This window comes from Triturus cristatus, chromosome 3_1 (genome assembly GCF_964204655.1).
Source record: "Triturus cristatus chromosome 3_1, aTriCri1.1, whole genome shotgun sequence".
NCBI classification, from domain to species: Eukaryota; Metazoa; Chordata; class Amphibia; order Caudata; family Salamandridae; genus Triturus; species Triturus cristatus.
Window position 1 is genome coordinate 718,192,439 of NC_140583.1, and position 17,926 is coordinate 718,210,364.

The following is a 17,926-nucleotide window of genomic DNA, read 5'->3' on the forward strand; positions in this document are numbered from 1 at the left end:
TGTCTGGGCGTGCCATCCAGAAAAGGGTGTGGAAAGTGAAGGTGGAAGCGTCTTATGCTTGGCATTGCATAACGTGTTGGCGCTGGGTGGAAGATCCTAGTTTGTAGATGCCATCCAGAAGAGTAGGGTGTGGAGTGAAGGGGTCGGTATCTTCTGCTTAGTTTTGCCAAAGGTGGTGGTTGATGCAAGATTCCCGTTTGTGCATGCCGTCCAGAAAAGTGGTGGTGCTGGAGGGGAGGGGGGTGCTGGACTCCTGCGTGCGTGTGCTGCCCCCAAAGGGGTGGGGGTGTTGTACTGCGGGCGAAGAGTGGCGACCGATATTGCTGCCTGTCTGCTACCCTATCCCTCATGCCCTGTCTGGGCGCTAATGAGTTTATATTAAACAACAAACAGCCGCAGCTCCCGCACAAACACAACTCCTGTCTCGCTGCCACGAATCTGGCATTTTAATTAGTCACCGCTCCTGCTTGTGGCTAGAACCCTGCCCATTTCCATATTAATTAGCTTGGGATTAATACTGTAAGTAAAACAAGACGAAGTGGTAATGAAGCAGCGCTAAATGCAACAGCTGAGATGTGGCGAGGAGGGGCCCGAGGTCCTGAAGCGCACCAGTAGTGTAGTCCGGCGTCCTGATAGGGTGCGTGCTCAGCGCACGCAGCTGCATCTGCTCCAGTTTGGGCCGAGGGGGTGGAAGCGGTGGGGCTTGTTTCTACCAGAAGAGTCTAAAATAAAGGGGTATGGATTTTCAAGTTTTTGATTTATAGTTTTGCAAGATTGTTTGGAGAGTTCGTTATCGAAACAGTCCTTGGAAATGCAATAAACGCGTGGTTTAAAAGAATGAATGCAGCAGTTCATAGTTCTTCCCCCTCCACCCTCTCCATAATACCAGCCGTAGTTCCATCGCAAACACACATGACTGGTAGGGACAGGATTGTAGGGGATGTTGTCCTCTCATACATAACATGCCGCATGGCCAACACTCGGCATACTTTCCACCAAGTACAGCCCCGGCAGTGTATGAAAAGCAACCACTCTGCAGCCTACTCACGGCGATGGTATTAAAGCAAGCTTACCTGCCACACTAAAACAAGCATTGGCCGCGATTTCGCAAGACGCACGGCCGCGGAGAGCGAGAGGAAAGCCATATGGCGCCTCTGCTCGTAAGCGCGAGCCCTCGCACATGCACGCAAGCTGTAGGCCAGCCATGGTAGCATTTTTTGAAGCCCTTACTAAAAGTCTCGTCAGATTAGCGCAAACGCTGGGTCAGGCGAGACCTAAAAACCGAGGGCTGAGATTTGTGCCTCTCTTGATATGGATTCGCCTGTAATCCTCGACTGACTGCAGGATGGACATGCTTGTGAATTGTTTACAATAAGAAATCAATGGGAGAGACATTTTCATTGAGACCTGTCGTTAATGGCAAACAGAAATCTCTCTAAAAGGCTTTTAAAAATGATGATGTGTCACACGTATTGAAATGCCATTCATGGCGCTAATGCAGCTGCTAACGTTCTCAAGGACATGAAAAGTCAGACAAGGCCGATGTTAAAGTGCAAAGTCAGCGCTCTGGGATAGAGCAGGGTTTCGTGATAGTGCTAAATCCACGCACAGGTGTATTTGGTAGCCCATTGACTCACCCTTAATAAAGAAAAACACATTAAAGACCAGAAAATAGAAACGCAGAGCACATGACAATGGCCTCGATTACGAGTGCCCCATAACATTTTCAAGGGACCTGGTAATTCCGGGGTGGGCTAATATTTAGGATCACATGTGTTTGGGGAATAACAAGCTGAAATTGGTGTTTTCGTGCCTATTCCTACTTGTGTTCTTCTGGTGTTTCACGCCGAAATGTCATTGTAAAATACTACAATTCATACTTCCAAAAGGCCTAGTAACTCCTGAGAGTGCTGCTCGGTTTAGAGCTTACAGAGGAACGTTTTAAGTACGAGTTCACATATATGTACTGCATTGGCCAGCAGTCCACAAAATCCAAGGCAAGCAGTTATGATGGTAATACTGAGGCTACAATATATTTCACAGTACTTGATTTCATATGATTGATCAGTGAAGCACAGTTGGTATCAGCCCACTAGTGAGTGCTAAAACAACAGTTGATGGACAGAATGCAGAACAATGTCATACATTCACCCCAGTACAGAGATCTGGGCCTAAATCCATCGTTTTTTTGCTCACCATGCCATTCCAGTTTGAACCCAGCCATATGCAAATCAGTCTCGACCCTGTGCCTCATGGGAACAGTCCAGCCTGAACTGCCAAGCCAGGTCCTCCCTGGACCGGAAACAAGCATCCTAAGACCGGTTTCGGGGTTTCACCCCTCTTCAGCCAGGATAGCTTGATTCCAGTGGCATGGAGAGCACTGGAATCAAGTCCTAGCATACACGTCCCACTCGGGGTGACAATGCAAAAACAACAGTTGATGGACAGAATGCAGAACATTGTCATACATTCACCCCAGTACAGAGATCTGGGCCTAAATCCATCATCCCCTTTGGTATCGCTTTGTTCGCACTAGTGAGTGCTGGCATGTTCATCTGACAGGTATTTTGCTCTGGCCATACGTGCCAATGAGAATTCTCAAGACATTCATAATTTAGAGGGGACATCAACGTTGTCCTGTTGTTAAGTGTTGGTTGTCCTTAGGTTCAAGAGAAATATATTTTCTTTGGTTCACAGATGGTGATTGACTCCTGAGGCGGAAGCCGGGAGTGCTGTTTGTTTTAAAAGTGTATATTGTTTTTTTTTAATTCTGTGGTGACCTTACCCTTTGCTGGATACCTTCTCCCACGCAGCCGATCCAGGCGCTGCTGCGGGTCGCACAAGGATTGCCGCCATTCTGGGGAAAGCCCTGAGGCCAGGCCACGCCAATTGCCGTTAGGTCACGCCCCTTCCTTCCTCTATTTATCAATGTGTCTCTCCTGGCCGCGCAACGGACGCGCCGGCGGCGTGCCGAAGGCGCGCCAAAGGCAAGCCCGCCTGCGCCCGTCTGCGCCAGGCCGGGTCCCGGACCCCCCACCCTGACTGCCTCCTTACCTACTCACCTGAGCAGCTTCTGGCATATCATGATGACTGGCCTATCAGTCCTTCCATTTTGGTCCGGATTAATTCCCTTGATATCGTCCAGCCTGGTTGTGCTAATCTCTCATGCCCGTACCTTAGCCCACGCAAGGAGGCATCACGTCCTGCCCCTCCTCTTTCCCGCCCTAAGCACCCTGATAGCCTCCCTCCCACGGCTTCAGTTTCTCTCCTTAACACTCGTTCCGCGGTTAAGCACCAACTAGAGCTCCTTGATTTTCTTGATACCACCAAACCTGAGATCCTGTTTCTCACAGAAACTTGGTACACTGCCGCCTCCCTTCCCGATATCCTTACTTCCCTCCCGGATCCCTACTACATCCTCCGCGCCGACCGCCCTGAGGGGAAGACCGGCGGCAGAGTGGCCATGTTAGTACGCTCTAATCTCCAATTCCAGCCCCTTTCTCACGCTCCCATTCCCTCTATCGACTTTATGGTTGCACGTTCTACGAACCTTGTCATTCCACTCACTGTTGTACTCCTTTACCGCCCTCCTCAATCTATGCCTCATTTCATTCCAGCCCTACAGGACTTGCTGGCTACTTTGGTGGTTAACAACTCCACGGTCCTCCTATTGGGTGATTTCAACTTCTGGCCGGGCGACCTATGCGAAGACACCATGTCTAAAGATTTCTCTGATACCCTTCATTGCCTTAACTTCACCCCTCACATTCTTTCCCCTACCCACGTTCAGGGGCACACCCTTGACCAAGTCTGGTCTACCAATCTGTTAATCTCCTTGCTTACAATATCCCCCTGTGTCTGGTCCGATCACTTCCTGATTACCTTTTCCATTCCTCTAGGAAAGATTAACACTCCCCCACTCCCCAAAAACATCTTTGCTCGCAACTGGAATAGGGTGGATCTGACCGCCTTAGGCCAGTCCTTAGCCTCCTCCCCCCTACCTTGTCATATTTGCCTCTCAATCGCCAGGTAGCCACTATTAATAACTGGCTCTTAGAGGCCTGCAACCATGTTGCGCCTCTTAGACGGGTCAGAACTCTCACAATGCCAACAGATGGTTTTCTAATGCTCTAAAGAACCAGAAGTTGGCACTTCGGCAGGCTGAGCGCCAGTGGCGTCGCAGATACTGCCCTGACCTCAAGATCCTTTATTTGATTCTACTTAGGGCTTATAAAAAAGCCATACTCACCGCCAAGCTAGAACACTTTTCCCAGAAAATCCATCAGGCAGCTAACAAACCCAAGGAGATATTCGCGATCGTCCACAAGCTTGCTGCCTCCGATAGAGTTGCACCTAGACCTATTCCTTCCCAACTTCTTTGCAACTCTCTCAATGACTTTTTTATTGCAAAGATCGCCACAATAAAGCAGAACATCCCCATGGCACCTCCTCTGTTCTCTTGCCCTTCTCTACCGCCGCCCCTTTCCTCTCTTGAACAATTCCCTTTGATTTCAGAAGAGGCTTTCCGTACTCTCCTGGGAAAAGTTAAAACTGGCTCGCCCGCTGACGTTTGTCCGGCACACATCCTAAGGGTGATCTTCTCTCACTGTCCAGCTCCCCCTATTACCCTGCTTAACACCTCTATCATCTCAGGATTTGTAGCTGATGCTTTTAAAGCAGCTACGGTAATCCCTATCATAAAAAAACCGGTGCCGATCCTACTGTTCCCTCCAACTTTAGACCCATTTCGCTCCTCCCTCTCCTGGGCAAGATCCTGGAGAGCCATATCACCTCCTCACTCTCCACCTACATTGAGGCCCATCACCTTCTGGCGGATCACCAGGCCGGATTCCGGCCTGCACATTCTACGGAATCTGTTGTCCTCTCAGTGATTGATGAGCTCAGACGTAGTGCTGACACCAATTCCCCCCAGGCCTTAGTCCTTCTCGACCTTTCCGCCGCCTTTGACACGGTCGACCACTCCATCCTTCTCAACCGTGTCAGGGGCACCGGCCTACGGGGATTTGCCTTGACTTGGCTTACCTCTTTTTTAGCAGGCCGGACCCAGGCTGTTCGCCTGGAAGGCTTTCTTGCACCCACCCGCTCCGTCCCCTGTGGGGTGCCCCAAGGTTCCTCCCTCTCCCCCCTCTTATTTAACCTTTACATACACCCCCTCATTGCTGCTTTACAGGATATGGAGGTCATGGCGTTCCATTACGCTGATGACCTCCAGCTCATCTTCAACCTCTCTTCCTCTCCTGACTCAGTCTCCAGGGTCCACTCCACTCTTACTTTCATTTACAACTGGATGAACCTCAATCAATTAAAATTTAATCCCGATAAGACTGAGCTAGTCCTCATCGGTGGTCCTTCCAATCCTTGGTCCCCTGCCTTCTGGCCCCCCATTTTTGGCTCCCCCCCGTCTCCCTCTGCCTCCGTTAAAACTCTAGGCATTAAAGTCAGCCAGGACCTCTCTCTTCGTCCCCAGATTACCTCGGCAGTCTCCTCTTGCTTTCTGGCTTTAAGAACTATCCGGAAAGTCTTGTGTTACTTCACGGTCGAAGCCCTTAAACTCATTGTCCTGGCAATGATCCTATCCCTCCTAGATTATGGGAACGCCCTGTATGTTGGCATCCCTGCCTACGAGTGCCGTCGCGTGCAGCTTATTCAAAATCAAGCGGCTCGCCTCATTTATAGGCTTCCCAAATCTAGTCATACCACTCCCCTGCTTAAGACTCTCCACTGGCTCCCCATTAGGGAGCGCTCGTTTTTCAAGACGGGCTGTCTGACCTTTTTGTCTCTGGCTGGCATTGCCCCTGCAATTATTAGATCTAAAATCAACGCATATGTTCCTGTTAGAAATCTTCACTCCTCCACCCAATTCCTTCTCCTTGTCCCCCGATTCCGCAAGAAGAAATCAGGTGGCTCTAGGTTTTCGACACTCGCCCCCTACTTCTGGAACACACTTCCTCTGGCAATCAGGTCTATTCCCTCCTATTTGGATTTTCGGGCAGCTCTGAAAACTTATCTTTTTTCCTCTGCCTATCCCTCTTAATCCCTCCCCCCCTTCCTTCCTCAGTTTCTCAGTTCCCTTCTGCAGCGCCAAGAAACCGCTTGGTATTAGAGCGCTTTACAAAACTCTTTCAACTTCAACTTCAACTTCCTTATGGAATTGTTGTTCCCCGTCGGGGAGTAAGTATTGTAAGCGCTCAGGACTAATAGTTAAGTGTCCATTAGCAACATATTCTACCTCCCAAGGTAACTTTTGTTTCTTCAGGTTATACCTAACCTGTTAAGCCACCAGAAGTATGAGCACCATCCACAACACAACTTGGCTGTGACTCCCCGTAAGAGTCGACTGCAATAGTTAAGAGATAAATGACAAGGACCTTCAAATTTCATTGAAAAATGACCCTGACACATCAGCGGCTGACTTATTCAGGTCAGGGTTCTGCTGAAAACAGATCTTCTGATGGAAGCCTAGTCTTTGAAGTCAAATTAAGTGCTGCTTTCTTGCTGGTAGATCTCACACAAACACATAAGATAAAACGGATCAGAGGAGCAGGTGCATGTCACTTCATGCCCTCGGTCGGTCCTTGTCGTGCATCATGTTTGTCGTGAGACTCCTCTAAGGTATTGAAAGATAACCCAAAGGCAGGTGCTCTAGCAATGAAAATTTCGTTTTGTATGTATCCCAAGCTAAGAAGTGCCATCACCCCAAGATTCTGCAGTAAGAGTTTTGTGAGGGGGCTTCCTTGCCGGTGCAGGTGTCTGAGCACGGTCCAGATGGACTTTTAACCCAAGCACATCTCTCTCTTTGCAGGGCAGGCACGAAGGAGCTCAGATTGATCCATGGGAAGACGCCGACTTTAATTTGTATAAGGTCACAGACCGGTATGGCTTTCTGCAGTAAGTTCAAGTTTTTAAATTATGGTGTATAGAATTAACATCTTTTGTTAACTGTTTCATAAGCATGTGTTTCCCTTCAGCCTGCCTGTTCTTCTTGAAATGGCATTTAAAGGGCTAATCAACATTTTCAGTGATGTCCATAACTTTGAGCCAAGAACCACCCATTTCTACATCACAGCCCTGTTTTGAGCCTTTCTAGTGGCCTTTGGCTCCCCATCTAGAGGTGTGTCTTCCCTAATACCTTCATAATGACCCTCCTCTCCCCTTGTGATAACCAACTTGTCTCCTCCTTGTGCCATATGCTGTCTCCAAGAGCCCAGCCTGTCCACTCGCTACTTCCATCCAGGATGCTGGTGAACCTGTTCACGGCTAGAGATGTTTGCAGGTCTTCTGATAGATACTTGCTGATTCAAAGATGCAGATGACCCAGGATGTATCGAGTGAGGGTTAACATTTTCTGTCCCCTTTTTTCTTTTTGCCCATGTAGTGCTGCCAAATGACTCATAACGTCCCCTGGAATCTGGTGGCCTTGAGTCCAGAACAGCTGCCGCTCATTGACGTAAAGTGTTTCCAAGTGTCCCTCAACCTGTCAACAAACTGGGGCACTACCCCAGACAGACAAGGGCCAGAATTGTTCAGTTCCCATTCTTGAAGGAATGATCCGAGGTCCAACAGTGCTGAAACATGCAATATGTGCACGCATATTGCATGTTCCATCACATGGCTGACATGACAACATGGCTGAACCTCTGCAGCTGCATTATTTCATTTCTGGTGTCAGTAATCCTAACCCAAGCCCTCGCCTGCAGAAGAATACTGTAAAGTGGGGAGTTGAGTCTGATCATGATAAGGCATAGCTCCGGGACCCCTGGAGCTACAGGCCTCCTTCACCCTGGCTATTAGGGTTATGACCTTACATTTCATAGCGTAGATAAGTCCTCTTGCCCACATGGATGGTAACAATCAAACACATATATATTCATGTACAGTATGTCTACACGAAATCTGCTAGTTGTTTAGATTTGTACAAGCACATAAAGACACTGGGCCGGATTTAGATTTCGGTGGACGGATTATTCCGCCACAGCGGTGATGGATATCCCGTCCGTCGAAATATAAATTCCCATAGGATATTAAGGGATTGATATTTCGGCAGACAGGATATCCGTCACCGTTGTGATGGAGTAACCCATCCTCCAAAATCTAAACCAAGGCCCACTGTTGTCAGGAGAAGGATGTTTCTTTTATTTTCTTTCTTTTGTTTGTTCCAGTCATTGTTTCATGTTGTACAGCACATTATGAGGTAAAGCCCAAAACATGTTGCTCCCTCTAATGGTGCTCAGGCCTGGGCTTTTTCAAGGCTGCAATTAGTATACAACATGATATAGGTTAGGATATAGGTATGTTGTACTCTAAGGACTGAGACACGAGTGGTTCTGAATCAGTTCTGTACCCAGAGCACACATGTAAACATTAATGATCGGCGAGGCACTCCAGAGGTGCAAGATGGAAAAGATATCTCGAATTAACATTTGCTCACAACTTGTAAAGCGCTCTGTCACCTTCGGGTCTAGCTAGTGCTATATAGAACTCTAAATAAATAAAGATAAATGATGGGAAAGATCGTGACAAAGATGAGGCAACGTGGGCACCTAATGTATCAACTTTATTTACACATCAAACGAGGAGGTAAGATCCTCTTGCTTTTCACATTGCCTTATGAAGATGCCTGCCGGCAAGCTGTTATGATTGTGTATTCACTTCAATTTTCTTTTTTCATTTCAGTGAGCATGAACTGCCTTCCCGCAGCGCTGCAGAAGAAAAGGTAAGAACATTATTCCGGTTGCATTCAGTTTACTGACCACATAAGAAGTGAAGACTTCTAGAATCCTGCCCCTTGTGAATCTGAGCTATCATTTTAGATGGAGTTCATTCCCAGCATAAAGTGGTCCTCGAAAAATGTACACAAGAGATTTACAAGACAGTCTGCATCCCTGCTTACCTCTAGGCACAGGAAGAGTCTTCATTCTCTGAGGAGGTCAGTGTCATCTGGATCCATTTCCCATCGCTGTCCTCGTCTGATTGGGCAGGTTCTCGGCAAGCAACAGAGAAAAACATGGCACTGCTTGAATGATGGAAGAGTTGTGCACTCTCCTTACACTAAACCCATCTTTGTTGGTCATTTGACAACTTTAATCACAGACCCGTTTCACGCGACCTCAGCCCCTGTCCCCCAGCTTGATCATTACCATTCTTCCACTGACAGAGTTGCCAAAAATCCACTGATGATCAGTCCCCTCTCTGAACGGTGTGTCCACAGAAGAGGCATACCACCTCCTCTAAACCTCTTCCACTTCAGCCTTTCCACCTCCTAAAACACACCGCTTGAGATACATCCTGAAAGCACAGGGCACGATACCACAGCAAATGCCTTTGGTCCTGCACTTTCAGCATGACGCACTACTTCCCGCATCAGCAATTGCAACACTGTGAGTATATGAAATCTTCACACAACTTCAAATGCCACAATATTGTATCGGACTGTTTTCATGTACATCATGGGATGAAAGAAGATACCTGCATATATACCGCTGCATTATATTCCTCAAAATGTGAATGCATAATGTTTTTGTGGAACAACTTGAGATTGTGTAATGCTTCTACATGCCAATAGCTGCATGACTCGTGTTCGTAACCATGAATCAAAAATATTCTTATATAACTTCATAACCTGCAACTGCTTAAGTTAGCCTCCTGACAGATGTATGTTAAAAATTCACTGTTTCTAAACCAGCAAAAATGCAGCAAATCTCTGTCATACCATGACCCACAAGCTCTCTGCACCTAAACAATCCATGCATATATTTCTAGGCTAAGCTTACTCCATAACTTCTGGCATCCCTCCTCCCCACCTCCTAGGTGTGCCCAAGCCTCAAGAGCCAGAACTTTCCCCTCACCAGTCCGTAGATGCACAGCATCTCTGACCATAATCTCAAATGCTTTGTTTTAGCCAAGACTGATTTATCCCAGAGATTTCATGCACTCCTACAGCAGATTATTTCTAACAATGGTATCAAGAAGTAAAGCAAACCAAATTCCAAAGGAGGAGGCATTTCCTTCTCAGCATATCTTCATTGCTGAAACCTTGGCCATCAACATTGCCTTAGCCTCCACCTAGCTCCCAGCCTCTATCTTAAAACTGAGCATTCCCCTCCTTTTTTGACCTTTTAGCCGCTGGGTTTCACAGAGCACACCAGTTCCTGGTCAGTGCACATTTACTTACGGATGAATATCCCCAATGCCTACCCACCTCAGAATTGTGAGACACCATAACCTTTACCTACATCCTGCTGACTCCCACATCATCACCTAGAACATTTCCTCTTCAGAAGATGTAGAAGTCAATATGCTAGCCTTTTAAATAACAACTTGGATAGACCACTTGATTACCATTTTCTAAATCAATACCCTCTACTCACAATCCAAAGAAAGAGCTAAAAAAATCTCACTTTACATGTAAGACAAAAACCTTCTCTAAAGTCTTGCAGGCTATTGTTCGTCGGCACATACACTTCCCCAACACTTTTCACTTTGCCTCCATATGGTCCATGCCCCAGCAGTTCCACTCCAACCATATCAATTATCATCTCAAGTCTACCTTACAAAAAGAAGAATCCAATCACTAAAAGCTGTCCTCAAATGGAACCAGACAAGCAACCTAATAGGCCTCACTCTCAGCCAGGACAGTACTTTTCATAGCCAAAATCCAGGATGGCCTTAGAAGTTCCCTAACACCATTCCAAACTATTGTGAGCTTCTTCAGGCACACCACCATTCTATCGGTCATTCTATTCTCCATGATTTTCCCCCAAGATTTCTGATCTCAACTAAACAATCTCTCATGGAGAATGTAGTGGTCAATATCGATTTCCATCACCTTACCTAATTCTCTCTTAGCTTTTCAACCTATAGCTCCTACAATTAGCATTCTCTTTCTTTCTTGGCAGGCCAAATAAATGCTTTGATAATCGCAGTAGTGATTAACATCCACTAACCCAGGACCCAAACCTTTGAAGCAGTCACTTCTCACACTACCTTTGACCGTGCAGAGAAAGGGAAATATCAACATATTGTTGAGCATCCCAGAATCACAGCATCACAACTACATCAATTGTTGGAGTCTGACATCATCATGAACAGCTGCTAGTCTAGCTTCCACCTCTATCATGGCAAAAAAGCTGCCTTTGTCATTGCTTTAGCTCAGTCAGACCATAATGTCATCACCATGCTTATTTTCCTCAACCTTGCAGCCGCTTTGACACTCCTCCTTACCGAACAGCATGTCTAACCTGTCCCAGTATGCTCTGAGTCTACCATCGTCATGTGCAAAGTGCTAGAAGATCCCCATCTCTATAATCATGTTCAGTCCATACAAGGTTTGTTCAAGATCCACAGTGTCTCTTTCCTTTCCTATGCAGATATCTGTAGATTGTTTAAGAACTTTGCAACACAAGACCTGATCAACCAGTTCTACAAATGTCATGGGGTCTTCAACAAGACCCTTAACGAGAACAGATCTTAAAGTACATAGAAGAAAGAAGGAGGGTCTTCCTATTGAGTTCATAACATATGTCACCTCTCCTTCTCTCTTCTCATGTCACTCTTGATTCAAGCATGGTGCCACTTTCTCTGCCTCTGCTATATACCTTTGAGTTGAAATGGGGTGGGTTTTGTTGGCTCTGTAATGCCTGCATTTATGCAGGGCTTCAGCCTGGCTCTCTTTTGGGTTGCGACAGGTTGCATGACCTGGAGCTGGACATGCAGTACAGCAGTGGGTAGAAGAAGCGGATGCATTCTTATTGGTCTGAATCAGAGGGGCCACTGTAATGGTGATGGGCCAAAAGAAGACCGAGTTGCAAGGTCCCTTCTGAAATGCGCAAGGTGTGTCCCTTTAAGACGGTGCCACTTTAGCAGAGTCCAGGCAAGAACTGTCCCACTCAGGGAGGTGGGGGAATCAAGACACTTCTGTATTGATGGTGATTGTTATTGCCGAGCCAGCATGCCTGAAAGCTGTGAAGCTTACTGGGTCCATGCGGCATGAAGTCGCAAGGATGAGAGCTGCGTGTGATATGGTCAGTATCAGACCTGATGTGTGGTGCACACCCTTCAGTAACTACAGTGCAGTGACCATGGACAGACTGTGACATATACTTCTGGGAAGGGCATACCTGATAAATCACTCCAGGTGCACAGGAAATGTGAGAGAGCTGCCCCTGTGTGGGTATTTTTGAGAGTGGCGCTCAGCATAACCAGTGCTCCCAGTGCTTTCCAAAGTATTGTGATCCAAGTACGGCATGGCAAAACCTACATTTGGCAATTTTTATACAAGTGAAGTCTTGTTTAGTTTGAGATGTTCCAGGGCCTTTGGCAAGCAATATAGAACATTGCTGGGAACTGTGGAGGAAACGGTGGTGGAGGTACACGCCCTGGTTGCAAATACAGAACAGGAGGTGCAAAGTTTGCAGAATACATTGAAGATGATGGGCTTTTTAGATGCAGAGCCATGATATTCAGCGTAAACAACAAAACATTTTGGAACTGCATACTTACTTCCGTGGTTAGAATGGAGAACAGGGTGGAAGATCTAGAGAATGCAGCGGGGGAAGCCAGAGTTAGGGTGCCGTCAAATGGTATCACATCTCCATGTTTGTTTGATTTCCTCGTGCAGTAGCAGTGAAAAGCTCTGTAATATTTACATTGGCTCTTTCCTTGGCTTGCCTTTTGTAAAGCACCTTGACACCCACCGAGATACACTACGCTACAGATAAATGTAAATGACGAAGTAGAAAAGAATGAAATCTTGGGTCTTCTGCTAGCACCAAGCTGAGTATGTGAAACCATTAGAGACATCCTCACTGGAGGTGCACTGGTGGTACAGGCAAATATCCTTCTTTTCCTTCCTCTTACGCTTGCAGGCCGCCTGATTTGACCTGGACACAGGTTTGCACAAACCTTTTGTATATCCCCCTGTACTGCAAACGGTACACACCTGCAATCAGTAACACCACCCGTTTGTAAAATCCAGGACACTTCAGTGAGGAATTAAAATAGCAAAAAGATGTAGAATATCACAGACCAATATTCTATAAGGTGTTGTGGAATATGTGTCTGGGTATTCTTTTTATTCTAGTTTTCAATTAAGTTTTTAGTTAGACCATTGAGCTACAGCACAGAACAAATGTGGGAAAATGGCAAATATTACCAAGAGAACGTTCACAAAATGGTACCTATTGTAATAAGCTAAGATGGATAGATCTCACTCATCTCTGCGAACAGGAAAGTTGAGAAGAATCTGTGGCTAATTTACTTTCTTGTTTAGAAATAAAAGACTAAAATAATCTTGCAGCCAGGATAGAGAATCTGTGGGCTAAAGATCTTGTCGCAAAGCTCTCAGTGTAAATCTAGCCTCACACGGTCAGCTCTCACAAAAAGAACCTTTAATACGTCTGTAGGGCTTAATCATTGTAATGACAAATGAAATTGTGATTATTTGTATTAAAGCTTTACCATCAGTAGACCTGCTTGCCTTACACTGCCCCTATGTTCAAATTGCAGCAAAAGCTTCAAGAAATTGAAAGAGTGGACAAGTGGCTGAAAATGCTGAAGAAGTGGACAAAATACAAAAATAGTGAAAAGGTGATTATAAAAGTGTTACTAGAGATCAGCACAACGTGTTGATTAAGACCAGCGTGCAAATAAGTCGTATACACTCACCTCCGCAATCAACACTCTATACTGCAGCACCATCCCTCACTGTCAATATTGAAGTTCTAAAATGGTTGCCTTCTGTCCTCCACACTTGTATTATATTTGTTTTCTCTTTTCAATTGTGTGTTTTGTATCAAAGAGATTTTTGTTGTTTTTTAATTTTTTTGTTAATCAAATTGCTCTCCTGGCAAGTGACCTATCCTGGAGTGGACTGACGTTCAATACATTCCTTTCATCCAATGCAAGATGGGCCTACCTGCTTAAAAGGCTTAAGAGTCAGTTCCCTGCTCCTTTAAGGTGACTTCACTGTTCGCGTTCATCCTTATGAACATCCCTGTAGGTAAAAACCTATTTCTAAAGCTGTGTTTTGCAGAACACACTGTGCTGCAGCTTCACTCTCCCATTTGCAGGTAAACAAACACTTGATCTTGTTTAGGTCAGGCAGCGAGGAGCTAGACAAGTGCTAAATGCGCATAGTTCTGGCTGCCTGAACTGAACTTTGCCAGGCTGAGGATTTCACAACCCCGTGGGCGTGACCTCCTCAGCCTGGCAAAAGTGCCTCGAGGCCCTCACCCTTGTGACGTGTGAGAGCGTCACTGATTGCCCCCGACCTGCGCACTTCAGTATTAAGCCCTGGAGTGCCCAGGGCCGAGCATCAATCAGTGACACTCTTCACAAAGTAGGGTGGAGTCAGTAGTCCCACTAACCCCATCCCACTCTGCGACGAGTGAGGGACTGCTGCCTTCCCTCACTGGCTGGCCTTAGGTGGCCAACGGGTCAAGGCAGCAGTCCTGACCCTCCTGGGACCTCCGAGGCTTCCCTCTCTACAGTGAAGGTAAGTTTTATGTGTTTTTTATGTTTGATGCATGCGTGTATTTATGAATGTGTATGTATTTGTGATTGAGTGTTGTAAATGTGTGTGTGCGTGTGTGGTGCCCCCCTCCCTGGTGAAATTACAGGCCGCCACTGCCAATATAAATACTAATTATAGTTTACAAATATATAGATATTCTTAAAGCTCTGCCTAACATATATATATATTACTTATGACTATAAGATATATATATATATATATATATATATATATATATATATATATATATATATATATATAATCATTTATGCTTAACATGTTTATACGTCACTGCATAATTTACATATAAGTTATGCTTGTGGGTCTCTGCTTTTTTATTACAATCTGTCACAATGTGTGATAAGTTATATAATTTATTTTATTGGATGCTTATGAGTCTCTGTTTTTTTATTTATCACAATGTGTAAATATAATCATTATAAACTGTATCTATGAGTGCTTTACCATTGAAATAATGGGGAAAATATAAACTAAAAATAAACAAATATAAATAAGAGAAAATGCAAAGAATTTCTCCCCCACACAAAAAAACAATTAATACAAATACACAAAAAATATCCTTATATATAGCAACACTTGAAAGTCTGAGTTTCTAACTATTTATCTATACATGCACATATGGGACTTTATATAATACAACTTTATATCTCTTTACTATTTTCCCTCTGAATGTATACTTTTCTATGTAGTTATGTATCTATATATTTATTACATTACTCCTTCTGTAGAAAAAAGAAAAAAAGAAAAGCGCTTCAACGTCTCATCAGGGGTAGTAAGTGCTATATAAATACAATTACACTACAATACAGCACAATCCTGATGGGCACAACTCATATTCACAATCATCAGGCAGGAGCATAATGCAGCCTCCTGCAGCCCCGGTGGCGCAGGCCCCAACCCTTCAGAGGGCCCATTCAGCCCAAGGCCAATGAATACTTGTGAGATTTGGAAAACCAGGGCCCTTCAGCACATTCTGCAGTGGGGGGGGGCATCATTGTTCATGACGCCACTGTTTTCAGGGCTGCAAGAAGAACATCCAGCCCAGGTTGCATTAGACTTCTGAGTCTGCCCCCTGGAACCATTTAGGTCTCTGAAGCAATGTAGATTGCTGCACATATGGGTGTCCCATGAAAAGGAAAGTGATATTGGTGACACTGAGCATCTTTTCATATGTGTGAAGGGTCTCTTGGCCTCACCTACTGCGATCAAGTTGTCTTCCCTGATTACATGAGAACTGAGGTAGTCAAAGAGCTTTTTCTCTCACGTGTGTAAACTGTTTCATTTCAGTAAAAATAGCTTCATTTGCTGCAAAAGTATTTAAATCCTGAGAGAAGTCCCCTTACAGAATCAGGTGGGTATGCTAGTTCCAAACGCTTAAAGCTATTAATAGCACACTATCCATTTGAGACCCCAAAGTCTAGAATCTTGTGGACTACAAAAAACCATCCTGGTTTGATGTGACTAGGTAGAATCTTCTGTTACTTTTGTCCAAACACCTCTGAGGGATATCCACAGCAGGTGCCACGACATTCAAATGAAGCTCAGTAGGAGCCCAGAAGACATCAGGAGCCACCAGCTGCTGTGTTTATATTTGACCCCCTGTAGGAGCTGGAGTATGTTAGAAAGAGATGAACATTGGAGCATTTAGGTCACTGATTAAGTCTGTAAACACATCATTCTCTCTTCATTAGAGCCATTGTTGTGAGTGACCGAGTGTTTATCCAATGATGGGGTCCTACACATGACTTCAGTCTGAAACACTTCACACATCCCTCTGAATTGAATACATGCCTTTCAGTACTTCACCTGGAATTTCCAATTTCTCTATTTTGCTACTATAGTTATTACTTATGAATTCATCTTTTATCCCTTTGAGGTTATTGCTCTTTTTATGTCTGGTTGGAAGGTATTCATCAGAATTGTTCCCTGACCAAGGAGTGAAACGTGCTGGCTGACTTACATGCCAACACTGAAAAAGTTTTTGTCACCTTTTCTATGTCTTAAGAGGCTTTCTCCAACTCTATCTTTGAAAAATTCTAGAGTTCGACTCGCCCCTCACACTTGTGTGCCAAATGAAGAAGAACTTTGAATGCTAGCTAAGCGGTATGGTGGTGAGTCAGCCTGTGTCTGCTGGCTTCTGTGTTCTTGAACATTTTTTAGTAGAACCACAGTTAGTCAGTATCCCACCAACAGCGTCTGGTATGCCTTTATAGTTATGAGCGTATGGAGATTATCTGTAAAGATTACACAGTTCAAAGGTCCTGACCTCCAGAATCCTCTGTAATTGCATCCTCTCAGAACCCTTTCTTTCAGTGTTTCTCTGATTTCTGGATTTTCAAAAGGTTTGTTACAGTTCGAGTTTTAATTCACCATGATGTTGCCTAGGGTCTAGTCAATTTCTATTTCAACGATTTTATTATTTGTTATCTGTGAGTACAAAATGGTATTCTGCATAACATCACATTTTCTTAAGCATATTAATATAAAATGGAATATATTAAGTTATAATTCATATACCCATACTGTTAACTTGGCCCAAAAACTAATATAAAAGCTTTTTCGAGACTGTAAATGAAAACAAAAACTCCTTTTAATGCTTATGTAGCCCCTCATATCCACCCCAGAGCCAGCTTCAGTAGATCATTGGGTTTTCATTTTTATGTGTGCACATACGATACACAGGTTTTCATACATCTAGATTAACTATCTGCTAAGCATTCATCTTTTTTCAATTGCGTTTATGGCCTCTTAGATGACTACTAAGAATTCTCTAAAATTAAAATCAAGAAAAAGGAAATCTTGGTTCATGGAGGCCTACTTTCACTTTGGACTAAGGGCTGGTGGCCAAGAGAATGAGGGAATCTACCCACTCCTGTGAATGCAGCTTGTAATCTCAAAGTCATGTTTGATTCTGATCTACCCTTGTTCTTCAGAGTAACACGATGGCCTCAACTCATTTTCTGCTGCTAAAATAGTTAGGAAAATCTTACCTTTCCTTGTAACCTGACAGTAATCTATGTGGGATTCAAGCGTTCATTCTTCTAGGTTTGACTATGGGAACGCCTTGTAGCTCCCATTTACTTGGTCACCAGGTTTCAACCTGTCCAAGATATAGTGCTGCACCTTTTACTTGGGCTCTGTAAGCATGACCCAGTAGAAATAAATACTGTTACGCTGCTTTGGCTCCCTGTTAAATAGCTGATCTTCTTCAAAGCCATGAGCTTGGTTCACGGGGCTCTGTGTGAACGGGGACCCGCATACATCCAAAAGAAAAACTCCTTTCAAACCTGGCCATCTTATTTAAGCCAACCAATGCTTAGGCTTAAACAACAGTCGCTCAGGTTAGAAGATCTCGAGCTGCAGGGTGATCCGTCT

General features: G+C 44.8%; 1 protein-coding gene across 2 annotated transcripts in view; it reads left to right on the forward strand.

Annotated features, from left to right (window-relative positions):
- Positions 1-17,926, forward strand: part of LOC146860845 (uncharacterized) — a 442,566-nt gene that overhangs the window by 342,111 nt on the left and 82,529 nt on the right. For both annotated transcript variants that reach the window (XM_085644807.1, XM_085644808.1), the window contains 3 exons: positions 6,824-6,909; positions 8,695-8,734; positions 13,525-13,605. In XM_085644807.1, coding sequence (XP_085500933.1) covers positions 6,824-6,909; positions 8,695-8,734; positions 13,525-13,605 — 207 coding nt within the window. The remainder of the gene's footprint in view (positions 1-6,823; positions 6,910-8,694; positions 8,735-13,524; positions 13,606-17,926) is intronic.